The 27,824-nt window shown below is 43.4% G+C and overlaps 2 protein-coding genes across 2 annotated transcripts in view; both read left to right on the plus strand.

Moving 5' to 3' along the window:
- Positions 1–361: 361 nt before the first annotated feature.
- On the plus strand, positions 362–1,732 carry otud1 (OTU deubiquitinase 1; the record flags this gene model as incomplete). The annotated part of the gene is made up of 1 exon (XM_083665135.1): positions 362–1,732. One exon carries the CDS (start codon positions 362–364, stop codon positions 1,727–1,729), a length of 1,368 nt encoding a protein of 455 aa, XP_083521261.1. The 3' UTR covers positions 1,730–1,732.
- Positions 1,733–4,141: 2,409 nt separating this feature from the next.
- Positions 4,142–27,824, plus strand: part of kiaa1217 (KIAA1217 ortholog) — a gene marked incomplete at its 5' end in the record, with an annotated part of 109,931 nt that continues 86,248 nt past the window's right edge. The window contains one exon of the mRNA XM_083682999.1: positions 4,142–4,238. Within this exon, the coding sequence (XP_083539125.1) occupies positions 4,166–4,238 (73 nt within the window). The remainder of the gene's footprint in view (positions 4,239–27,824) is intronic.

Here is a 27,824-nt window from a genome sequence, read left to right on the forward strand (position 1 = left end):
CCAATACGACGACGCCACCCCGACGCGGTCGACTGAAGTGAGAGAGTACCGAAAGTATGCTGTGTGACACATCAAATCCTTCGAATTCACGGTGGGGTGAATTCAAACTTCAATCGTTGACTATGACGGGGTCTGAAGCGGAGAGGGTCCGGTTACACTTCTCAAGTCTAAAATTAGGGAAACTGCGCTGACGCAAGATGGCTAAACTAGGGGCTTCTATGTGACAACGGGAATCTCGGATCCATGGAAACGTTCCCTACAACTTTGCTGGTATTGTTGACAGTGTATATTTTTAGTTTTGTTGTCATCCTTCCGTAACACTTGGGGCACTACCGTTTTGTATAAAGGCGAGTCTTTCAAAATGCAGTTGTACAGCAGTGTGTTGACGCACTATCCAGGATCCTCTCGCAAAGTTTCGATAACTGTCACAAGTGGGCCGACCGACCATTTGATCACGACAACAACGAGTTCCTCAGTTTTAAATAAAACTGATACTAGAAGTGAGCCGACTTCAGCGACCAACGGGGATTCGGTAGGAGAGACTCAATCTATCGCAAACATGCCTGCCTTTTCATGTTATGAAGCTGCTCCAATCAAGCCAGCCTACTACACAACTACCGCTGAAATAACAATTCGTCGATCTGACGGAGTTGAGAGGTCTTTACCAATACATATCATAAAGGAGACAAAGCCCAAACGGGCTACTTTGGACTCATGTTTACAAGATGCCCTGAGTCCAGCGCATGATAGAGACAATTCAAATCAGTCGGATACTGAACTGATTGTTGATTTAATTGATCACTGGAGAAGTCGAGTGGATCTATTCAATGACTGTCCAAACCTGGTTGAAAATAACCTAATATATAGGCCTAATGGCAACAACGTGGAGGGATCGATGTACAGAAAGTGTGAGGAGAGGAAAAGTGAGGCAAATGAGGAGGACAAAACTTCAGTGACAATATCTACCATAAGAAGTGACAGTTTGGACTTGGAGCCTATCGCGACCCAGTTTGGGCAGGACATGGGCAAAAACGACCACCTATGTGCTGACCAGACTACTCCATCAACAGAGCCTCAGGTCTTTGAACTCAGTGTCCTACAGGGGCCTTCTCCACAGAAAATCACTGAAAAAAGTGACATAAATGACAAAGTGACCCGGTACTTAGCTGAGATGGAGAGACAGAACAAGTACCTCCAGGAGAAGCACAAGTACAGGTTCCATGTCATCCCTGACGGCAACTGTTTGTATAGGGCTGTGTGTAAAGCCGCTTACGGAGTGCAATCGATGCACAAGGAGTTGAGAGAGCAGACAATGCATCATATAGCCGACCACCTAGATGAGTTTAATCCCATCATTGAGGGCGACGTCGGGGATTTCTTGATCAACGCGGCACAGGATGGTACCTGGGCTGGTTATCCCGAACTACTGGCGATGAGTCAAATGCTGAACGTGAACATCCACCTGACAACTGGAGGAAGCTTGGAGAGCCCCACGGTGTCAACAATGGTGCACTATCTGGGCGAAGAAGACTCATCCAAACCCGCTATCTGGTTGAGTTGGCTCAGCAATGGCCACTACGACGTTCTTCTGGACAGGTGTCTTCCCAATCCAGAGTATGATGACTGGTGCCACCACTCACAAATACAAAGAAAACGGGATGAAGAGCTGGCTAAATCAATGGCAGCCTCGCTGTCTAAAATGTACATTGAACAAAATGGACCTATGTGAAATTAGGGAAATAGGCTATTAGAGACTCTCTCTCTCTCTCTCTCTAAACTGATTGCACTTTGATTATTGTGTGACTTCAAAATTGGCTTAATTTATTTTTCTAAGTTTTGTATTGTATCTGAATTGAAGTGCAGTGCACACTATATTTTATTCTTCATATTTTTTATTGTAAATATAGAATACAATTGTACTTGCTCCCACAAGTGATGTTAAGTGATGAAGGATATTGTGAAAATGTTTCATACATGTATTTTTGTTTATGTTTATGATTGAAGTGAATGGGGTGACAGTTATTCCTGTATAACCTTAAACTGAGCTCTAATCAATATATTTTCTTGTTTTTGGCCAATTCACTTGGCCAGAGTCGTCATTTTTCTATAAGACTACATTACAGTAGGCTGTAGGCTACGCTTTATTTTTCTGTGAGATGCGTGACGCACATACATTGTTTTTATGTTGCTGAAATAAACATTGACAGTAACAAAATGTCAGTCACTGAGAATTCAAAATCACTTGTTTTATGTGGCCGATAGGCCTGTGAGATAGTAGTCATTGAAGAAAATAATCTGGAGCCTAGTTCAAATTAAAGTACTGGAAAGGGAGGAGATTAACAGATGGGATCAAATCGGGGCCAGCAGCATGAATAGTCTGACATAGGGGGGCCAACAGGTCAGTCCTGATCATCAGCGTTAGTCGAAGCTTGAGTAGAAGCTTAGAGAGCAGTGAATGATATTCAGAACATAATTTAGTTTCGGAGAGGAACGATCATGATTGGTTGACATTGTATACTGCATCTCAAAGTCATTGAAACAACTATATTGTCATAAGCAAAACAGGTAGATTGACCATAATCCAACCCATGACATGTATGACACATAGGCTACTACCTTTTAACTGATATAACCATGTATGATCCAAAGGTAAGATAGTGATGATGTAGTGCCATTTTAAACACATTTCTGTGTTATTTATTATGATGACCAATGCCAACATGCTTTTGTATGTCAGTGTGGTCTCTGAGTGCATTGTATTGTTGTAGGCCTATATGCATAAGTAGATTTTTGGTATGAAGACAATTTTCATGTTTTTATCATTAATTATGAATATACACTCACTCAACACATTATTAGGAACACCTGTACACCTTCTCATGGTGGAGGTGGTGTAATGGTGTAGGGAATGTTTTCTTGGCACACTTTGGGCCCGTTAATACCAATCAATCATCGCTTGAAATATTGTTGCTGACCATGTGCATCCCTTCATGGCCACGATTTACCCATCTTCTAATGGCTACTTCCAGCATGAGAATGCACCATGTCACAAAGCAAAAGTCGTCTCAAACTGGTTTCATGAACATGACAATGAGTTCAGTGTTCTTCAGTGGCCTTCCCAGTCACCGGATCTGAATCCAATAGAACACCTTTGCGATGTGGTAGAACGGGAGAGTGCACCTGAAAAATCTGCAGGAATTGCGTGATGCAATCATGTCATTGTGGACCAGAATCTCAAAGAAATGTTTCCAACATCTTGTGAAATCAATGCCACGAAGAATTAAGGCTGTTTTGAGACTGGCCCTACCCAGTATTAGTATAGTGTTCCTAATAAAGTGTTCGGTGAGTGTACATTAACGAAACTATCTCTCTCTTATGTCTGTGTCTGTCACAATACAGAACAGAAAACACATAAACGACCAGTAGATGGCGCCTTAGACCTCCCCAATCGGTTTGTTCCACATAACGTGGATTTCATTCCATTATCTCGTACGAGATAATCCTGCAGTAATGATTAATCAAAGATTTGGTGACCTAGGGGGCTAAGCCTATTTCAGACCGCATAATTAGGCTACTGGTAATAGGTTACAGATGTAGGCCTATGCCTTGAGTAAGCTAGTCTCCCTCAGAGTTTGAATGTTTGAAAACCTAATTTTGAGCTATAGTCAGACATAGATTATATTTCATTGATGGTAGGCTATATGTGTTCAGTGCAAGATTCCTGACAGGAAGGAACAGTCTGTAAATTGCAATGACGTAATTCTGCAGTCATGTGAATACCGAAGTTTTTAATGCAGAAAAAGCATTGGCTTTCCTCTCTAGATTAGAGGGATATGCCTCTCCCTCACTTTCCGCCATGGACCACTGTTATACACTGTAGCAGCGCACCCTCCGTCAGGTGAACGTGGACTGAGTTCATCTGCTGCAGTATTGGCATCTGCTGCCTGCGACTGGCATTGAAGAAAGGCGATAGTAAATCAGATATAGCTATTCTACTCTGGTATATGATAATTAAATGCGAACTGTATGCACGTCCTACGAGCAAGAGAGTCACTCTCAGAGAAATAGCTCCACCGTCGGAAGTTGTTGGATACTTTGAAACAACTGCGTCCGAGCAACGACAGTGGTGCTGCCGTGCCCCTGCGTACTTGAGAGGTAATCGAACATGTCGGGACACCGGGTGCAGTTCGCGGACCTCCCCACGAGTGACCGTAAAGGAAGCCCAAAATTATTACACAGTAAGCACGGTTTGTTTCTTGGTCTCTATTCAAAGTATTGAGCTTGTCCACACCTGACCTTGGAGGAAGTTTTGTTGAATATTGTTCAAATTTCTAATAATCATGATATGTTTAAACATGTCGGTTTAAAAACGTCGCTAGCTCTCACTGTAAATGATATGGTATTCAGTTAAATCAATTGCTGTAATTGTCTATGTCTGCTCCGTTATTTACCCCCATGTGCTCTGAATCAGGCTCATCTTGTTTCAACCCTCTGAGGGTCCTGTTAAGAGCTCACCATTTTCTGTCTGTATATCATTTTTGTCTTTATAACTTTATTTATAAGTTAAGCAGCGTCATAAAGGCATTATACGCATATTAGTGATTATATCTCAGGCAAATAAGAGCATTTCCTATAACAACACCATGGTCAAATTGTTTTGCATTTTTTGTCATGAAACTGTTCTAGACATGCTTGTTGTCATCCCCATTTACCACTGTCCTTGAGTCAGTGATTGGTCCACCCAGTGTTTGATGCCTTTTTGCCTGGCATACTTCTGGTTGGGTACCTGTTCTTTTGGTACCATAGTCATACCACTGGAAATAATGTTGATCTCTTCTCTCTGTCCCAGTTTATATCAGAAAAATGTAAGTCTGAAGATGAGTGTATGCAAGTCAGCACCCATCAGTTTAATTCAGGTTAACACTTGTCATTGACAATTCCCGAACTGTATTGTGCAATATCAAGAACAAGACCAAATGTGTTTTCTGTTCATTGAAGAGACGTAACATTCTGTCCTTGGAGGTTATCCTCTGATTACTTCACACCCAGGAAACAAGCTGGAAAAATAGCAATCTTTGCAACCCAAGAACAATAACTTATGTTTGAGGAACATAGTTAAAGCAACAGTAATTCTATACAAGCTTTTAGTCAGTTTTGACAACATGATACATAGTTAAGCCACATCCTCAATAACCCAGACAGAACAGATGATGCTTGCAATGTCACATCACATTTATAACCTGATTGCATGACTGGACTGAGGGTAGGATCTTTTGTGTTGGCTCCACACCTGTGATCCACTCTGATCAACCCAGCAATGAGGTTCCTGCCAACCACAGATGACATGTTAAAGGGTCACTCCATTCAACACAAGCAGTAAATGCCTTCTTATAATGTATGTCTTACTTCAAGTGGCAGTTGCCCTTGCAGTATATTGATGCTATGCTTACTCCATCTTGACTGTGATTTCCTAATCTCAACAGTAGATGCAGTGTGCGTATTAGGGCTTGGCACTTCCTGCACTCAGTCTTGTTGAGGTGACGTTCACCTTGAATCACATCATTATTCAGTGGTATTTCACTGTGCATCACAACACCGGACCGTTGTTGAGGACAAATGACATGGGACAGCATTTGAGATGAAACACCCAATATAGTGCATTTGGCTAGGGAATTCAGTGCAGGTGAAAACGAAAAGGGAATGCTGTGTGATGCTAACTGCCATTTGAAGCCTATAATAGATTTCTTCCTATGGTGCAGTATATGCACTCGCTGTGGGACATGATAAGAAAAATGCTGAGCCCATCTCCATGGTGACAGATGAGTGACAGGCCACGTGAATGCAAACACAATGGAAGTCTGCCAGTCTCTGCAAATCCCTCTGGAGAGTAGGCTGCACAGAGTCATGTAAGGTCATCGAACCTGTGTGTGTGTGTGTGAGAGAGAGAGAGAGAGCTGCAGAGGATGACAATACCTTGGGGAGGTGCATCAGACATCAGGCATGTGCATTTGTGTTAATGTGTGTGTGTGTGTGTGTGTGTGTGTGTGTGTGTGTGTGTGTGTCAGCGTCATGTGTCAAGGCAGCAGGTCGAAAAGTGCTGAGGTTGTGTGAAGGCCAGGGCAGCATTGCTTTTTCTGCATCAGATTGTATGCAGACTGGCTTGGGTAAGGAATGACAAAATGGCCTCTTCAGCAGCAGCAAGTTCCAGCCCCCCACCAACCCCCCTCCCACCCTTCCTGTGGTCCAGAGCCAGGTGACAGCAGTGTCAGGTTTCCATCTCAAACATCCATACTCTTCTCCACTCTCTCTCTCACCATCCCTGGCTTAAGGCACAGCTGCTGGGTTTAGAGTCCAGGACTGTCTCCCAGGGATACCACAAGGCCTGATGCACATCTGACCAGAGACATACAGGGAGCATCAGGTTACTTGTTTAGACAAGGAACAAATGGCAGTTGAATAGTGGCTGGACCCTCTAATCCCTTACTTCATCCACTTTTAAAACTGATATCAACTAATAATCTTGTAATTAATTAAATCCATTTTAACTTAATTAACAAAACTAAAGTTCTTCCCTAAACACTAGGAAATGGTGAGTGGAAAGGTCATTTATCAAATGGGAAAGGCTCATTTAGGTGCAGTGATGAATGACAATGAAGACCAAACAGTGATGTGGTTTGGTTTTGTCAAGGCGTATGTTCCCCATGCCAATGAAAGAATGGGTTTATGGATTATGTGGGGTTTAGCCAGAATCCCACAAGTGTTTGTTTGTAACCGTTATAGAACTGCAACGAGGGGCATGACCGGAACAAGGCTCTTACACCAGAGGATGGCATGGGGCGGGGGGTGTTGGTTTACTCATATGATATTCTCCTTGCTGCGAGGTCAAACACATATACACACAGACACACATACGCACAATCTTTCTATTTGTGACCTATTTGCAGACGGCCTGGTCAAATCTGTTCAACATAATCACTTATCAGCTCTCATTTGTCAGGATGTCCAGTAGTAACATTGAACATTTCACCATGCTATCCTAATCATGGTCCCACTGGGTCTACTCAAGGGAAATGATAAGTGCTGTGTTGGCATAAAGAAATCACGCTATGTGCTTCTTTACTTGTAGGAATGCAGACCGTATCTGTGCCAATGTCAAGGGGGAAGGCACAGTCTCTCAAACAGTAAACCTTTCAGCACCATATACTCTACTCAGTGAAAACATGTCAGACTCATGGATGAAAAGGTTAGGGTGACATCTTAGATACGTGCCATGGTGACCTCACAGAGATTCTACCCCAGGTGTTCATTCTCTAAACATAGTGTACTAAACACAGTCATTCAATGCTAGACAACATGGCTGTGGTGCCTACTTATGGGAGGTGTGAAATGCCCAGGCCTCATAGGCTGTCTGTCCTGGGAGGAGGCTGATCACATCAGATGGGCACTTGGGATGATCCACTCCACTGCTAGAAATAGCAGGGCCCCCAGAGATGCCAGACAGTTGTTTTCACATTGGATTTAAAGCCAGTCCCTTAAGTGCTCTTCAGTTACTTTGTCTGAAACAATAAGATTTAAAAGGCAGTCAATGGCCTTCCCTCTAGAGTCACACAGATACTTGTGTTTTGTTAGCTTTAACGGGGGGCACCAGCTTCAGATAAAAGGTAATATACCCTTGAGTTGATGTCAAGTGTGTTTTTACTGCTGAGATGCTGAGGCTATTTCAAAGCACAGGGACACGCTGAATAATGGTACCTGGTTTCACAAGGTTTTTCTATTAGAACTTAGACAAATCACTTATTCCCTCATTTTATTAGTTAAACAATATATTTGAGGTGAATTGACATACTGTACCCCTTTGCTGGTTGAATGAATTGAAGCACCTGCTAGTCTGCATTGATAGTAATGTATTGTCAGTATTGTAACATGTATTTAATGTGTATGTTGGCTGGACTTCACAACATCATATAAATCATATTTTTCGGTGTGGTCTTTGGAAATGAAACTGTTGCTTATAAAAACATCCACCTTAGGGGCATCTGAAAAATCAATGCTTATGTACTTACTCTCCTGGGGTCTTTTTTAAAGGTCAACAAAAAAAACACACACCTTCGCTCAGGTAGGGCTCACTGGCAGAAATGTAATCAAACATCATTGAGGGGCTCACTCGATAGAGGGGAGTAAGGGAAGGGGTTGTATCAATTTGGAATGAAAAGGACCCCTGGTGTCTCACATTTATTTTCTCCATGTTCTGCTGACCCCTCCATATCTCCTCTGGTCCCTGATTTAGGAGATTCGGGTCTCCAGTTACTCTTCCAACAAAGGAAATCATTCTCTCTGGTCTGCCTTTTGCTGGCCCGCCCTGAAAATGTACTTTGTTGTGTTTTCTGGCCATTGACATTTTATTACATTTGGAAGTAATTAGGGATGGATCAAACATTGAGACCATTCGTATGAAATTAAGCCTTAGGGAACACACACACACAAACACACACACACACACACACACACACACACACACACACACACACACACACACACACACACACACACACACACACACATTACAGACCTTGTCATGTGAGTCACCAATTAGCACTAGCAACAAAAGGGGGGAGGGTCATGTGAAGAAGCAAACTTAAGGAGCTCACATATGAATGACATTTGTGGGAATTGGGGCTAGTGAGCTACCAATCTTCTGCCGTAGATTGAAGACCCATCTCTTCAGGCTACATCTTAACGGTCCCTCCTAAAGACCTCTTCACCCTCACTACCCCCCTGTACAAGTTTCTCTCCTGTTAATAAAAAAAAATCGCCCCTGGTCCGAGCATTGATTACTTTATCTTATGATGACTGATGGATAGATAATTCACTTACTTAAACAAATGTATTTGTTGTAAGTCGCTTTGGATAAAGGTGTCTTCTAAATACCATAAATGTAATGTAAATGTAGTGAGGGAGGCAGGGGTGGGATGGTGCCATGCACTGTATGATGATTAAACCAAAGAATATCAGCATTTTTGGTATCAGTCAAGTCACAACTTTGTTGTGCCATTTTGTAAAAAGATACTGCAGGAATTGTCCAGCATGTTATGGTTTGCTAGTCTATGAGTTCAGTGGGGTGCAAGGGAGAGGATGATGTCATGATTAATATGAGCGCCCATATGTCCTCCATTGCTATACTGCCATATGCATACCCTATAACAATAACACAGAGGCCCCAGATGTGTGTCTGGTATACCAAGGGATTGGTCTGGTTGATCTGTCTGGTTGATTTGAGTTATTCCTTCTTAAAACGCCACTCGCATCTTTGTGAATCTTGTGGATCAGGCAGCTTGGTGTGTCTGATGAATTATCCATCTCTTGAATTCTCCAGTCTCTCCACTAGTGTGTTGTGCGATACTGCTGGAATGTGGAGAGGAACCAGATGTTCTTTCGCTACTCTGTAGCTTCTCTATAGCTTCTCTATAGCTACTCTCTATAGCTTCTCTCCAGTTCCTTCAGTGACTCTCCTCCTAGTTGCCTGTTTTTCAATAGAGAAAAATAAGCAGTAATGGTTGGTAAGGTCTGTATCAGAAGTTAACGTAAGTGTGATATCCCAGCGTGCTTCCACAGCTTCAGCAGACTGTCAATGGAACTAATGAAGAAGCAGACATGGAGGACGCGGAGGTAATGCTGACCATCTGCTTGGAAACAAACGACACGTGTACTTGATGTCTCTTATTGGCCGATGGGGCCAGGCTTAAAACAAAGAGTGCCTGTACGTAGACACAACAATCGTGTCACTAGTGTCCTGTTTAGCTTGTGGACTCACTGATGAGACACTCACTGGTGAGATCATTGATGATAAACATACACATTCCCCATGATTACAGTGATCAGAGACTTTGTCTGGAAGGATCTACACTGCTCTACTGTTATAGCATGGAACAGAATACACTCTTTGGATAAGCTAAGCACATATTAGAACTCCCAAAGTCTTAATTGGTCACATGATTCCAGGTTCCTTCCCCTGAGTGATATTCTCAAAATGTTCTTTCCTCTGGGTGATATTCTTGGAATATTCCCCTTGCTCTTTGGGAGATAAGTGATTGTCTGCCTTATTTCTCACCTGGCCTATGAAGCCACGTGTGTAATAACATTCTCTGTGTGCTCCCCCAAAGCGCTAATGGTCCATGATGCCAATCCTGATGACACTGTCTTTGAAGGGGGCTCTGGGAATGAAAATTGCTTTCTGCACAGATGAGTGAGAAGTCAAATAGCCTCCCTTTTGAAGTTGCAGATGAGGTCATGTTCAAGGGAGCTTATCAAATAGGTTATAGAGAAAATGGGACAATGTTAAGGTGTGTGCGTGTGTGTGCGCGTATGTGCATGTGCATGTGTGTGTTGGCTACCTGATAAGTTGTATGTTGCCCTGTCTATAAACTCATGCTGACTCCATTGAAAGGATGGTTAAGCTTATTTCATGTTTAGGTAAAATACTGTATCATCTTACCCTGAGTTGTCCTCATAGGCCAGTTGTGAAAGTTTCTCCAGTTTTCCGTTCTCCACCCTGCTACCGCAGCACAGGCTAACAGTTAACAGTGCCCCCGATGGACCATTAGTTAGCATCCTTTAAATTACATGCCAAAATCTCTGCAGAGAAACTTCAAACAAGTTTAGTAGCGGCTATATACCAGATTAACTTGTGCATGCTTTTATTGTAAATTGAAAATAGGCTGAGTCATCACTTTAAGGCTGTTATTTACCCAATTTGGGTGAGTTTCCAAATCAATCAAAAGATTCAGATCACTGCTGGGGAGGTCAGGCAAAGTAATCACACACATACACGCGCGCACACACACACACACATACACACACACACACACACACACACACACACACTCTTCCTCTCTTCCCCTCTGTTGAATCAAATACTATTCTTCTCTGTCAAGAATTAGTACTTAGTAATTATCACTTTATATACCAAATGTGACAGTGTAGAATCACTGGAATGTGTAGGGTGTGGTGGTGTATATCTGTGGAGTGTCGTGGATGGAAAGGAATCCACTCCCACAGTCAGTCAATAACCACAAGCGCTTCCTGTCAGCATGATAAATGTGAGGTTTGGGGCTAGGATGGAAGTGGGCGTGCACGACAGGAATGGAGACCACTGATTGGGTGGGGTCATTATAATAGTATTTGGGTTGGGTGTAGAGGGCGAAAAGGAGTTTCAGGAAAGAAACTGCTGTGAAGCACTTTCATAAGTACAGTCCCGAGGGTCGTGCCAAACTTTGTTTCACAAATGCATGCTAACTCACTCTTACTCACTCTTACTCATCAGATACTAATTATTTCTCCCTTCTGGATATGTTCTCATTTTATGCTTTTGATTAACAGAAAAATGCAAACGTGCAGAAAAAGTAGAAACTTCTTGCTCAAAAATCAGCGAACTTTTTTTTATTTTTTTATAGGTACATTGAGAACACCCTACAAGAACTTCGAGTAAAAAAGAGGAAATGTGAGTTGCAGTGAATGCACAAATCCAGCTAATTTGGTTTCCCTCCCTGGGAATTTCCAGCACTTTGCATAGCTGTCAGTTTATCTAATCCAGTGAACTCCACAACAGTCCATAAAATGTCAGCGTGCCAAGAAGCTAAGTGAGAGGTGGCAGGCATTAGGAAGTGGTCAATCCTTTGATCGTGTCCAGTAACCTGATGTGAAGACAAAGGCCGCTTTAATTAAGAGGCACTTTATGAAAATCATCCTTTCATCATGACGAGTTAGGGGATCAGGCTTCAGTCATTCTGTCTATGTGCTTGGGTGTGACTGAGTTTTAATTCATGATGAGACTTTGGGAGCAAATGCTTTCATTTTCACACAGTGATTTTGCTGGTCATAATAAACTAGCTGTATTGTTTACTCAATGCTGTTCAGTCATTGTGGCATTGGAGAAATGTCACTGAACAGCACTTAAAAGTGAATTCTATTCTGCCAGGTGATGTGTGTGTGTGTGTGCAACTGTAATGAATGTCTTTGTACTTTGTCACGTAGCAAAATCAAATTCAGCCCTTTCACCCTCACTGTCTGTTGTGATGGGAGGCACATGCTACACCGTTATCTCCATCAGAATTCATTTGTGGCTTGTTAAAATGGCACCTCATGATCTGGAATGATTTATTGATGTCTAATGATTATGTTTAATTCGGCCTATATGAGAAACTGTACTGTAGTTGTAATAAGGCTCTGGTGATGCAGACTTGGTGCAGTGGGCCTGTTGTAGGCCGTAGGCTAGATGTTATGTAATGGGCCGATCATCTCTGGTGTTAATAGTCAAGCCTCTGGGTCCGGAGAGGAAAGAGCCACAATCTCTCCATATATCTATCTCTCTCTCTCAAGCCTATCCAAAGGTCACTTTTGATCCTTTAAGATAACTGTGCCAAATTATGTATAGAGTTTAGTATTATGAGTTTAGTATTATGATTGTCCTTTTGATTTATGTTTTTAACAATAAGATTGTCATAATGAATGGATAATAGCCACTTATCTGGTTTTTTAATTAAAATGTTTTAGTTTTTAGTTGTGCTTTGTCAGAATAAAGAACGATTTGTTGATCTATTATTTGGCAGCCTCAGTCTTCAGTGTTGCTCGATTTATTTGTTTTCCTACACTATTATGGATAGTGTTTGGATAGTGTTGTTTAATTATCCATTGTGTGGCTCCTAACCACAGGGTAAATGACTTGGCTTCACATGCCAGCTCTCTAACAGAGACAATGATAAACAGATGGCCGTCTGTGTGTTTGCCCTTGGAGGTTTGGAGCTATCGTTTTTGGGGTCAAGTCTCAACACTGCCAAGATGAAAAGGAATTATCTGTGTGTGTGTATGTCTCGCCTGCTGCGTCTGTGCTGCAAATGGCTCCCTCTATCTCCCTCTGTTGTTGTGACCTAAGTCAGCCCAGCTGTGTGCCGTTGACCACCTGTGGGGTGTGCTCCTCGAGGTCCATCTCCTCTGGTTCAATTACAAATTGTATGAGTAAGTGTATGAATGTACAGCATTTGTCATGAGAGGAGAGGAGAGAAATGTGAGTACAACTTTTCTCCCTTTTCTCAATTTCCGTCTTCGAGCAGAATGTCCAAAGAGCTTTCAATACCTGCTTATTGCTGGAGTTAAGAGAAGTTAAATCAAACTTTCCACGACCTTCAGGACAAGTACAAAGCTGCAGAGTCAGTCTCAGTACTTGACACTGAATGGCGCTCCAGAGTTCTAATATTATGAGGATAACGGGTGTTTCTATGTGATAGAAGTTTGGGGCCGGTCTTTGATGTTCCCTGTGGTTCTTAATGAGGATCAGACTCTTGGGTGTTTGGCCAAAGCCACCCCTATGGGGAGTGCAGGGGCAGTAGGGGGAATGCTGCTCCCATCCAGCCATCTAAAAGAGAGGGGGATTTTTCTCTCCCCCCTCTACCTCTCTCCCTTTCCCTCTCTTTCTTCCTTCTTTAATCACAGCCTCTGCAGCACCTCCTCCCTTGGTGAGTTCATCAGTTCATTAAGGAGGCCTTAGCCCAGATGAATCAAAGCTGTGAAGGTCTCTCTCTGAAGTCTGAGGTTTTCCTGAGCACCTTTGGGAATGGGGGGCAGTGGGGGGCTGGGGGGATGACTGAGAGGGACTCATGACACAGGAAACACACAAAGCGGGGCGCAGCTCCAGGGGAACTCAGAAACACGTGTGTACACACACCTATGACACGGCAAAGGGTCAGGCGCAGGGGTCGGCATCGAGGAGGGGGGGTGAGCCTGTCTGAACTTTGACCCCAGATTAGAAATTGAAGGCCAATCAGAAACATATGTGATGGTGGCCTAGTTAGTTTGCTCCTCCTGACTCTCTTTTTAAAAGACAGAGAGAGTTTCCATTGAAACTCAAACAAAGCCAACAATGGTCGTTGCACTGCGCTCTTCTGAGGACTGACAACCTGTCCTGGCAAGGCATAGCATTAGCCCTGAGGATGTGATTGACTCCTGTCAAGGGGAACTCTGTGTCACTGTCGCTCAATGGCCAGGGCACCCAAATGACAGTTACAGAATGACTGTCATCCTGCCTCTATGTCCCCGCTCTGAAAAGGTGTCTATTCTTTCATATTCGTTTCATATTTCATTTTCGATTCATTTTTGATTTGGCCCAACTCCAGAGTGTGGGTTTCTCCTAGTTATTTTGAGGGTCATTTAGATCAGTTATGCCTGATTTTGTCCTATTTTTTGCGAAGAGACTGGACAGACCATCCTCACACACATCCCAAAGAAGAAACCCAAAGAGATTGGAGCTCTTTGTGTCTTTTGGATCCTGCGCTTCACTGGCCCATTGCTCAATGGGGGGTGGACTAAGCGAATCCATGTTCCCTATTAATGATCCTAAGTCCATCCTCCCCTTGGAGAATCATTCCATATCCCAGTCCAGCCAAGCCTGCAATAGCCCAGTCTCTGTATCCCTCTCTTCTAATGACAAGGGCTAACTCACAGGACTTAATAGCCTTTTTGGCAAATGCCTTGATTAGACCAAACCTATTTCTAGAACATCACCTTTACGAACCTCTTCCTTTCTCCTTATCTCCCTCTCTATCCCCCTCCTCACCATAGTGAACACTCAGGACTGTGTGTGTGTGTGTGTGTGTGTGTGTGTGTGTGTGTGTTTGTGTTATGTTAACTCTGAAGTTGATCTCTGTCCTCTGTGTGGCTTATGCCTGTGTGCTGTTGGTTCAGCAGATCTAGACTGCTGACGGCAGGTTTGTGGAGCACAGGGGAGGGGCCTCCTGTTCTCTGACGGCATGGATGCTGATGTAGTCACTACAACTGACATGTAACCTACTGGATGTATGGAGCCTACGCCTGCTCTGTCTCTTTCGTTCTGTGTGTGTGTGTCTCTCTCTCTCTCTCTCTCTCTCTCTCTCTCTCTCTCTCTCTCTCTCTCTCTCTCTACTTAACCTTCAACCCCACAGTAAAACTTGTTCAGCTCATCGGAGCAGATGATGCTCTGTGCTCATGCCTACATTAATGCAAACCTCTCTTATGTGAATGGGCATGAAAAACATATTCATATTCATACAGTACATTAGGTATTCAAGTGTGGAGTTAAGCATTCAACGAAACAGAAGGGGGCAGAAATGTCCACCTAAGCATGAAAGAAGCTTCTCTGGGTCCAGATAATCAAGATGGAGAGTCAACCTGATCTCATGCCCTGCGGATGCATGTTCCGATTGTTCATGCCTCAGAATACGACCTATGTTTACGTATGCTTGACCACGTGAATTACAATTTGCATGGCGGTTAGACAGTATTAGGCATTAACTTTGAGTGGTTAAGGTTAGGGTAAATTGTCAGGGGAAGGCATTAGCAAATGTTAGCGAATTAGCGAATTAGCAAGAATTAGCACCAAAAAAAAATGGTTTTAAAAAAGTAGTGTCACAAGCGCAATTCGAACCAGCGATGTTGGGCAGTTACCCGATGCACTTCCTCCCCTCCGTGCCATGTGTCGGCAGTTCCCCTCACGACCAATGGAGGCATATGTAAAGCATACGTAAACATTGGTTGTTTTCTGTAGCATGAACAATCGGAACATGCGTCCGTATCTCGGTGTGAGCAGGTTGTCCCTATGCAGGTCCTCTCTAAAGTTAGAGAGATTAGACATGGCTGTGTCATAATCAGTGGTAAGGACTGCTCTGAATAGTTACATTTCTGGGGCAATAAGGGGCAATCTAGTTTGATTCAACTCTCTATTTTACTATTCCTCACTAGAAAAAAATCCCCTTATATTCTGAATGTTAAAGCAGATACCGTGGATTATGGTGACACACTGTTGCAAGAGTGCAATGCACACCACACAAACATGTCATGTCTGCTACAGAGGATATTATGCTAGATCATATTTCCAAAACCATTGGTATTGCCAGCATGACAGTATGACTGCTAAATGTATGGAAAGTTATATGGACAAAAATCAATAATTTCAGACCTGCTGCTTGATTTAGAGGCAGTAAATCTTGTAACCTGCACGATGAAAACCTCTAGAGTAAATCTTGTAACCCACTGGAGGATACACCCTGGCAAGCCACAACCACACACACACACGCACACATGCACACACACACACGCACACACACACACACACACACACACACACACACACACACACACACACACACACACACACACACACACACCTATACACAAATTCCTCATGTCCCGTCATGGGAGCGCTTAAACCAAGAGTTCTTTCTCATGTTAAAGGTCATAACTGAAATATGGCTGTTTTGAGCACTTCAGCTGTAAGTTATAGATACTATACAGGGTTATGGTAGACAGGGTTAGGGTTAGGGTTAGGAAGAGGACAATGTTGTTCATGTCTGCTGACGCATTACCAAATGTGCTCAATTACATTATCACTCATAGTATCCACACCAGGTTTCTTTATCTCCCTTCCAAGACCATAAGATGTTATCTGGGCTGTGGTATCATGGTGCATGACACTCTTCGTTGCTCTTGTGTTTTAACCCAACACCATGAATATTCTTCCCATAGTGCTTACTGTAGCTCACATGAAGAAAAGGTCAATTCTGTATTGTGGCCATTTAAGCTCTAGAACCTCCACCCTCACAGCTGCTGCTACTGTTGCTGAGGCTGTTAACTGCTGAGTCTCAATGGAAATCTCAGGACTAAGGGGGAAATAACTGAGTTTTCTATGGGGATTGAGAAGTCATAAATATTAAAGGAGCAGGGCGTAAATTTGTTGGAAATCTTCCACCTCTGGTCATTGCGGAGAAATTCAGTTAGAAGTTCCAAACATCCTCTCTAATAATAATATAACCCCCTGAAATGGAATTTCCGTTTCGGACATTGTGTTTCTGGATGCACACACAATTTGAAGATTTTTAGTAAGCACTTTTTCCAGACCCAACCAACGTTAGAAAAATTAAGGGATCTCATTCCCTGATCGCTACCGATTAAACATAGTCATTACAACCATTAGGAAGCTTTTAGAAAGCTTGAATGTTACATATTGGACCTTTAAGGATCCTCTACTATAGGTGGGTTGAGAATGGCAGCTAAGTGGTTACAAATGCAATAGCATAGATACATACTGTAGCCAATGTGTATGGCTAATCCAGGGGAAAAGGAAAGCTGTGTTGTGTGCTTGTTTTAGTGCTGCCTCCTGGTGGCTTAATACACTGAAAATTGTTGTTGACAATATTTCAATAGTTGTCATCTGTTGCTTTTGCTTGAAGAAAATTCATGGTGATTCATCATCCAGCCTAAGACCCCACTGATGACCTAGGATTGATGAAAACATTTTTGATATAAGAGTTCATGCCCTTGTGTCGGACATCACTCGCCCTCAGCTACATACTGTATTTAGAGAGCCGTCGCTAGACACAAGATTGCAGCTGTTGCTGTGTAAGATGAATATTCCTCCTCCATAATGTATGAGTCACAGATGAACAAGACTGTTTTAGCTCCTCCAGCTGTTGACATGATGCTTGCAGCAGGATCTTACAGGCCCTAGGGCTCGGAGGGGGGGCTTCAGTGACGCTATTCAGCTAAGTGATCCCTATGTCTCTTTCAGGCAGGTCACTGTGGCCCTTTGACACAGTTAACATGGTAACTGGAAGGGCCTTCTTAAATTGTATTTTTTTTTATAAATGTTTCTACTACACAGATGAAATATGAGGGCTAACTTTGTTGACTGGTTTTGGTCAATGATTGGGATGCGTGTCATGCTGGCTAGGATGTATCCTGACCCTGTCTTGATCTTCATAAGTAATTAAATGTATTATGCTCTACCCTCGAGCTACCTTCTAGCTGACAGGGAAGATAGGCATATTTACATGTTTATGCCAAACAGGCTCCTGTGCCAAAGCCTTGCTACTGGGAGTGGAGGCCACTGTCGCCAGACAGTCCCCGGGCTGAGGCCCTAGGAAACCTCAGCTCCTTCATGTGGCCCAGTAACAGAATACTGTTCACAGAGCAGCTGAATACATTTGTGTCTGTTGTGTTTAACCACATCATCTGAGGGAGGATTTCATATTCCTGTTCATACTTTCACTTCTTTTGTTACCCTGCCTGAGTGAGAACAGAGCAAGAGGGGGAACATTTTGAGTGATTACACAGGCAGACTGTATTTCACAAGTGTGATCAAAGCGAGACAATTACAGTCATAATTTGACAACAAAATTAGCCTGCTGTCTGTCTCACCGTCACCTTCACTGTCTTTCCAATTTACATAATATGATTGTGTTCATGCTGACACACTTGACAGCTTGTATATGGTTTTTGTGTTGGCTCATGTACAGAGACTGCTGTGGGTCTACTGTATGTATTGGCTATACACTGTTGACAGGACTGATAATTCATGATTCTGTATTAATACCTTAGGGATACCCTACAGCTCATGTGCCTACAAACTCTGGCCACATTTGAACTGAAGAGGTTGGCCAGCTTGGTACTCTGCCATGAGCAAACTGCAAGTTTGTTATAATAATAAAGGCAGATAGCTGAAACTTAAACTGAAAGATGCATAACAGTAAAGTAATCTACACAAATGGATTATACACCATTGTACAGTACAGTATAACAACAGAGAAAATGTGTGACTATGCCTATACACCATTACATCCCAGGTTGTGTTTCCTTCACATAGGGAAGAGCAGGAAGCCACTGAAGGTGCTGCAGTGACTTGAGGTATCAAAGGCCGAAGCCTTTGGGTAGACACATAGAGATCACAATAGCCTTGTTATTGCCATTAGCAAGATTATAGATGCCATTATGCATCATTTCTTGGGAATTTTTGTACATAGTTACAACAAAGTTGTATATCAACAAGATACCTTATAGCCGCACTCTGTAAGATGTGCACATCTTTAAAGAGTGGGCCACCAACCCAAACATAAACAGTGGAGCAAATTGCAACCTGTTACATTTTCATAAGTAACAGCACTTGATGTTTGTGATAATACTCAAGTGCTCTTGACGCTCATTTCCACCCTGCCCTTCAGTCTGATCTCCATGTTCCTCGGCTCCACTCTCCACACCTCTTCAGAGATACACTCACCGGCCACTTTATTAGGTACACCTGTTCAACTGCTCGGTAACTGAAATATCTAATCAGCCAATCACACGGCAGCAACTCAATGCATTTAGGCATGTAGACATAGTCAAGACGACCTGCTGAAGTTCAAGGTGTACCTAATTAAGTGGCCGGTGAGTGTAGTGGGAATCAAACCGACAACATAAGCATTGTTAGCGCCATGCTCTACCAACTGAGCCACAGAGGGCCACTAGGCATTAACTTCTGAGTGGTTAGGATTAGGGTAAGTTGTCTGGGGAAGGCATTAGCATTAGCAAAGGCATTCGCAAATATTAGCGTAAGCAACAAGAATGATCAAAAATTAGCACACAAAAAAAAAGTAGTGTCCCAAGTGCGTTTTCAACCAGCGACTTTCAGGTTGCAAGTCAGGCGGTTCATGTTGATCAAAAAGACAGTTAAAGAGACAGTTCAACATCTTATCTCAACATGAGTTATGTGGGCGTATGTGTTTGTGTGTTTGTTTGTGTGGCTGTTTGTTTGTTTGTTCTGTGTGTGTCAAGAGTTTAATCACGTGGGAAATGGAGTAGAGGGAGCCTGGCCTTCCTCTTTGGCACAGTGCTCCTGTCCCCACAAAGATGCTTCTCTCCCAGGCATGGCTAGCAGCCTCCTCTTCTTTCTTTCTTTCTCTCTTCCTCTCTCTCTCTCTCTCTCTCTCTCTCAGCAGCCAGCCAGTGCACTTAAAATCAATAAGCCATAAAGAGACTGAAGGGGGCTCTTATTTACATCAGCCTTAATGTGCTATAGTTTCTCTCTCTCAGACCAGCCAACTTTAGATGCCTCACAGTTAGTGAGTGTTGGCAGTGTGATATTTGTCTGATACATAGTTTCCTGCTTTAGCCCTCTTTAAACCCATAAACATTATCAGGACAAATACCTAGTAATAAAACATTCAGACAAACTGTCCAGATAGGCTCCCCTTAAACCCTGAAGTTTAGCTAAATCTACGTTGTAGTTTTGACTGCATTTACTGGAACTGCCACATTTCTGAATGATAAATACACCATTTAGGAATTTACTCCTTTTGTACTGAATTTCATGGGCATCTAAAATCACACAGCTTGTATATGATGGCATACAGCTTATATTGCCAGCCATGCACCTTTACAATGTTGTCCTTGTTCATGTCTATATGTATGAGGTTAGGTATTACCAGTGTGTGTGTGCTTGTCTGCGTGTGTGCTTGTGTGCGTGCACAATGTTCACTCAGAGAGCAGGAGTGAGCTGTAAGGCCACAGGGGGGCCCCAGAGACAGATGGAGGACTGGCTGTATGGTACAGAGCCTAGCCTTGCGTGGTAAAGGGTTTCACACTACTGGTGAAAGAAGCAACATTGTGTTCCTCACAGCTGGATCACCATTGATGCCAGTATGAACTCACTACGCATTTGGACTATTTTGTCTCTTGATTTGGAAGAAAACAAAGTGCCCAGTAGTCGTATTTATTGCTCAGAAGAGAATTCTGATGTTCCTCTTTCTGCATTGACCAGGATCATAGCAATCCTGTCGTCGTAACCTACATTTAAGCGTTTAACTCACGATTAGGGAATGGGATCTCATCCTCAAACGGAGGCTATGACTTGGTTCCTCAAGGGCTGTGTCCTCTGCATGAACCTCATCCTTCACTGGAACACAACAACAGCTAAACCAACATACAGCATCCTTCAGTTTCCACAAGATATACACATGACCCCAACTACCAAGAATTGAACCATGACTCAAGACTGAGCATTGCTGTAACTGTTATGGTGTGATAATGAAAGGATCAACTACTTAAGTGTTTTCTTCTTCTTCTTCTTCTTTTTTTTTAATTTATTTTTTTAACCCTGCTTAATCCTTACTGAAATAGCTGATTTTGCTTTTGACTATGAAGTCTGTGTATCACTTGACTAATGTGTAAAAGTGAATGGTGAGTGTCCCTTTCATGAGCTAACTCTAAGTGAATGGAGGTGACAATGTGAAGTGTTGTGAGGTCCTTGGGGACCAGTAGATGTTGAGGAGGCGAGAGGCAGGAAGTCTATTATTGTCCCTGACTGCCTGAAAGGTCCAGCCATGCAACTTAGAGTTAGCTCATGAAAGGGACACTCACCATTCACTTTTACACATTAGTCAAGGTCGTGAGGTCCTTGGGGACCAGTAGATGTTGAGGAGGCGAGATCTTCTGTTTGCCATCTCTCTGGGCTACAGACAATAGGCCTACAGACCTAACAAGACAACAAGATAACAGAAATACACACATCTCATTATTGGTCTTTATTCATATTACAATACTGTCCCACACATCATGTTATTGATCATGTTATGAAGTTTGTGATGAAATATTGATTATTTTCCAGGGTGAAATGATTGTTGTGAAGAACATTTTACTTTTACTGTTGCCCCAGGTTATACAACAGCCAGTAACTGGTTTGTCCTAGATCAGAAAATGTAAAAAAGCAGTATATTCGATAAAAGTGTGTGTATGCGTGTGCGTGTGCGTGTGTGTGTGACTGACTCAGGATCACAGGAAGCAGTGAAGGGGTGTTTTGTGTTGTAATTCTTCATGACTCATGGTTGTGTCTGGAATGTGAGAGAAACTGCCCCAGAGGGCTCTGAACCCTGAGTCTTCCAGTAACCAACCGTAACTATCACCTGCTCTAGGTGAAGGAAAGAAGAAAAGAAGAAGTCTGCCCGCAGCCCTCATGCCCTCTACCACTATAAAACTGCATTCAAGAAATATAGAGAGATAGAGAGATAGATAGAGAGATAGATAGATAGATAGATAGATAGATAGATAGATAGATAGATAGATAGATAGGTACTTCATTGATCCCCGAGGGGAAATTAAGGCATTACAGCAGCTCCCATCACAAACAACAACAAAATAAAGTGACAATAGAATAATAAAATAAGATAGGCAGTCTGAAACATTATATACAGTAAGAACAGTCCAGTGTGATTTAACACCCCGATCGAGCCAGCCGGAGGAGGAGTTGTACAGTCTTATTGCGGCAGGCAGAAAAGATCTCCTATAGCGCTCCTTATTGCAACGTGTTTGTAGTAATCTGTTGCTAAAGGAGCTTCTCTGCTCTGCCACAGTGTCATGTAGGGGATGGGAGGGATTGTCAATGAGGAGTTTGGTCCTCATCCTATTGGCCACCTCCTCCACAGTGTCCAGGGTGACACCGAGGACAGAACCAGCTTTCCTAATAAGCTTGTTCAGCCTCTTGGTGTCACCTTCCTTGATGCTGCCCCCCCAGCATACCACCGCATACAGCACTGCGCTGGCCACCACTGACTGGTAGAACATGTTCAGTCCTGCACACGCCAAAGGACCTGAGCCTCCTCAGGAAATAAAGCCGGCTCCGGCCCCCCTTGTACAGGACGTCTGTGTTACCAGTCCAGTCCAGTTTATTGTCCAGGTGCACCCCCAGGTACTTGTAGCTCTGGACCACCTCCACGTCCTCCCTCCCTGAATGGAAACAGGAGACAGGGGGACCCTAGTCCTCCTAAAGTCCACCGCCATCCCCTTTGTCTTGCCGATGTTGAGTAGCAGGTGGTTCAGCTCACACCACTCAACAAAACTGTCCACCAGCCCTCTGTACTTGGTCTCCTGGCCTCCACTGACACATCCCACAATAGCAGAATCGCCCGAGTACTTCTGCAGATGGCAAGTATCTGTGTTGTGCCTCAAGTCCAAGGTATAGAGGGTGAAGAGGAAGGGAGCCAGAACTGTCCCCCGGGGGGCACCAGTGCTACTCACCACCCAGTCCGACACACATCCCTGCAGCTGTACAAAGTTTGGCCTGTTGGTCAGGAAGTTCGTAATCGAGGAAACAATGGGGGAGTCCACCTGCATCCTCAGCAGCTGCAAGTAGTAAGGGCTGTATGGTGTTAAATGCACTGGAGAAATCCAAGAACATGACCCTCACAGTGCTGCCAGCCTTATCTAAATGGGAGTGAGCTCGGTGTAGCAGGTAGATGATGACATCATCCACACCAATGTCTGCCTGGTAGACAAACTGCAGGTAGTCCAAGGATGTCTTCACCAGGGGTCTCGTGTGCTAGCACCAGTCTTTCCATGGTCTTCATGATGTGGGATGTCAAGGCTATAAGGTCTATAGTCATTCAGAACACTGTTAAGGAGAAATAAGGAGAGAGAAAAGAGAGAACTACCAATACTATATCCATGGGTACAAGAAAACTAAAGGAGAACTAAAGGGACGCTATTACATAACACATAAAACATTAACTTTCACACAGAAATGTGGAGAGCGCCATCAGATAACTAGAGAGAGTGCACGCCAACATTGGGCAACTTAAAATGGCTAATCAACAAACCAAATCAGGCGGAGGGACGTAACACGCACACGCACATGCACACACACACACACACACACACACACACACACACACACACACACACACACACACACACACACACACTTGCTAGGTCTGTAAGTCACTGTCTTTTGTGCTCTCTGGATCATCCATTTAAAGGTCCCAGTATAACTTTGTTTGTTCAGGAAATCCCCCTCTATGACTTCACGTCTGACTGATAATACCCCATATAGTGCACTCTAAACCACTCCTCAGTCACTGACTCATTCATTGTCCCATTAGTCAGAGTTAATAGTTAACTCTTTGATGAGTCCATTTCAGCTGGCTCAAAGTCAACTATAAGACATAAATGAGGGAGTGTGATGGCTTTATCTGAAGCTTTTCTATGTATATTTTGCTGTTCTGTAGTCTAATGACTTAGTGTTCACATCTGTTCACCTTACAGTAGTAGAATATTGGTCCTTTTTCTATCTCAAAAACTCCTAAATAAATGCTTTTGAATTGCATAAATGCACTTAGAAATGCTGCCATGCCTGTGGAAGATCCCCCTCCACATCTCTGTCTACCACAGTCAAACATCAGCCTGGCCTGGCCCTGAGCCCAGCCCTTACAGAAACTGTTGTTACCCAGGTGCCCCTGCTCTAATAACAGTGTATGGAGGGAACGGCCACTTAATTACACAAATACCACAGAGGCACTCAGACCTGCCCGCCAGAAGTTCCATAACAACCTCCCTTCTCCTCCCCTCCATGACTCCAGGGGCTCACCAAGTCAATAAATAACCCCCACCACCACTCCATTCCCTTAGAGCACAAGCAATCCCCAAGCAAGTGACTTCACCATATACATACCCCGAGAGCACCCCGCCATCATCCCCTGGTCCCTACCATCTATCTCACCCCCTCCTCCCTCACTCCCTACTCCCTCCCCCCCTGTCTAGAACAGGGGTTCTCAAACTTTTTGGGGCCCTGTACTTAGTCTTCACTGCAGTCAAAGTGGAGAATGATGACTCACAGAAGTAAGTGGTAGGAAAGGTGAGGAATATTTTCATGGCCTCAGCAGTGAGTTCAGGATACTCATGTGAGAGGGAGGGCCAAAAGTCGGGCATGAGGCGCCTGCTAGAATCGGGCCTTCAATGTCCTATCACAGGATAAGTCCAACAGCTCCTTTTCTGCCTTACCAGTAAGGCCACTTGTTGCAGCTGGGGCAAAGGGATCCCGCACCCAGTCCCAGGCATCAGTGTTCACATCGGAGAAGTATGAGCTGAAGTGCTCGCTCAGTGCAGTGAGGTGAGAGGTGGCTACCTCTCTCACTATAGCCACAGGCAGGTTGTTTGTGTAGAGAAACTCAGTTGGGAAACATGTCTGTTACTCCATCTTGTATCCTTCTTCTCCATAGCTCTGTTTTCTTCATAAAGGACAGATGCATAGCCTCCTTTGATAGAGAGGTTGAGGCTGTTGAGAAAGTTGAATATGTCGGCTACACACTCCGGGTCACAAAAAAAACTCTGCGATGTCGGGTTTGTCCTCTCTCATAAACTCTGACATCTCACTGCGTAGCTCAAAACTTTACCACGAGAGAGCCATCGCATTTCAGAGTGATATAGCAGTGCGTCATGCCCAGCACCCATCTCCCTACAAAGTTGTCCAAACAAACGTGACTGCAGTACCCTTGACTTCACAAAATTAACTGCAGTCACAACTGTGTTCAAAACAGAGTGACGGTCTGGTTCCATAACTTTGGAACTTTTGGCCTTTGGCCTTTAACCGCGCAATAACCCCACTCATCGCCGCCGCACCATCCGTACAAATGGCCACACATTTTTCCCAGCTCAGTCCCACTTCAGTCATGAAAGCATCCAGGAGTCTGAATATTTCCTCACCTCCTCGCAGAACAGAAAGTCCTCCAAAATGTTCCCTTCCCATGGATAGCGAACCAAAACAATCAACTGAGCCGCCCTGGCAATGTCTGTTGATTCGTCCAACTGAATAGAAAATTGCTCACGGGAACGCAATCTATCCAGTAGCTATGGTTGAATGTCAACCGAGAGTTCTTCAGTTCTCCTCCTCACGGTGTCACGAGGTACAGCTTTCAGTTTATTAGCTGCCTCTGTCCCAAGCATAACTTCACACATTTCAACCACCGCTCAAAGTATGAGTTCTTCTCCAATTGTGTGTGGCTTCTTACTTTTAGCAATCCGTTGAGCCACCAAATAAGAAGCCTTCTGTGCTTTCTCCGAAGTTGTGGCCAGGTTCACCATCCGTGTTTTCTGGCGGGTGTATTCCTCGCTCTTTCAACGGAAAAATTATTTTGTTTAGCCCTGATATTCCGGGTGCTTTGTAATCAGATGTCGCTTTAGCTTGGCTGGCTTCATGGCCTCGATCGCTAGCACCTGAAGACACATGACGCATTTTGGTGTTCTCAATAAAACCAAACTCGATATAACTGTCGTCATATTTTCTCAATTTAGCTAGTTTGGGCTTAGCATCACTTGACGATGTGGACTGACTCAAATATATCTCGGACGCAATATGCTTGTTTTATTGCACAGTTTGGCGCAAATGGTCCTCATCTGTAGATATGCACTTTTTAATGATACAGTACATTTTTGTAATTTATAGCAAATTATTTCACGGACCCCACTTTGAGAACCACTGGTCTAGAAGACACGACTCCTACAGTTGGGCAGGCATGCAAGCTAACATATATAAAGGTCTGTAAGGGTGGGGCATTGAAATCTGTGGTACAATTATGGTTTGACCCTATTCTAGATATTGTATAGAATATTAATGAGTACATCTGTTGCCATGACTATTCAGCACACAGTACTTGTCTTTGAAGGTATGTTATTTCATACTTTCACTTACTTATGAATCTTGCATATAGACTTAATTGGGAAATGCTCTAAAATTATGTCTGTCCATAAATTATATGTTATTTAAAAGTCTTTGAACATAGGCTTCCCTTCAAAGAGTGTGGCGTACTGTACAATCAGGACTGGGGTTGAGTGCTGCTGGCTGCTGGGATGCATCCAATCCACATCATATTATTAGAGGCTTTTCATTTAGTTTGAGTGCACACACACACACACACACACACACACACACACACAAACAAACATGCACATACACACAGGCACACGCATATAGAAAAGGAAAAAACTGTTGTCTCTGATTGGTTGTTTTTTTGGCTCAATTGTTTTCTATGGTTTCCCTGTTGTTAGTTCTAATTTTATAGTGTGTGTCTCTGAGTTTCAAGTGTGTATTAAGTCTCACAGTAAACACAGAGGAGCTGAGCCAAAGGCATGACACAGAAGTTGTGTTTACATTATTTGTCCCATTGTAAGACGAGTTTTGCAGCGTAATCTAACAGGGCTGCAATTATTCCCAGTTATTCATATGGAAATGTCAGCGTGTCTCTCACTTCCTCACATACTGAAGCTTAAGACACACAATGAGCACCCCTCAGGTTCTTAGCCATGAGCTTTAGGTAGGGACCTAACTGTATGTAGGTCAATCTGTTTTACTGCCACTGTAAACCCATTCCACAGATATGTGTTGATATGATTATTTAATACCTATGATGATTGATGTCTGTCCCGTCCAGATGGCTAGTCTAATAGTCTTTAGCCTTGATGTGGGGGGTTTGGGATGGGGGAATTGTTCAAATCACAGGGTGACTGAATTATAGGCAAATAGATTGTGTGTGTGTGTGTGTGTGTGTGTGTGTGTGTGTGTGTGTGTGTGTGTGTGTGTGTGTGTGTGAGAGAGAGAGAGAGCTGTGCACATACCCTGAAAAATAAAATAGAATACCTACATGGAACTATAGCATACCATACAGTACAATGTGTTATTCAAGAATGTCAGTGGTATTATCATTTTCCTTGGGAATCCAGTAGTCCCCTAGAACAATGACTGAGTGGTACAGTCTGTGTGTCTGGCTGCTCTTTCCTTTCATAGTTTGTTGTCTGTCTCTGTTGATCCTGTGCCCACTATAATCCTTTCCCTGGTGTTAAGTCTCTCAGCACGCAATGGCAGACTGGGTATTCAAACACAAGTCCATTTCACACACCCGCCACTTGCAACAAACCACACACGTATCACAACACATGTGGCAGTAGCCCCTGTGACCTGTCAACAACCATGTATGTACTGTACAAGCCAGTACACGTGATATGGCAGCGTCATAGGTTATTTTCACATGTGTGAGTCATACACCACTGTATTCATGGGATGTGTGATTGTCTAAAGTGTTGTAGCCAACATACCTGTAAAAATGATCAGTGTCACTTTTGTACCCCTTCCAAAATAAACACAGAACATTCCTGAACACGCCTCTGTTACTTATTCCTCCCATAGACAGCTGCAACCTTTGTTTTTGGTTTTAGACCGCAGTCTA

The sequence above is a fragment of the Argentina silus genome (genome assembly GCF_951799395.1).
Source record: "Argentina silus genome assembly, chromosome: 1".
Taxonomy (NCBI): domain Eukaryota; kingdom Metazoa; phylum Chordata; class Actinopteri; order Argentiniformes; family Argentinidae; genus Argentina; species Argentina silus.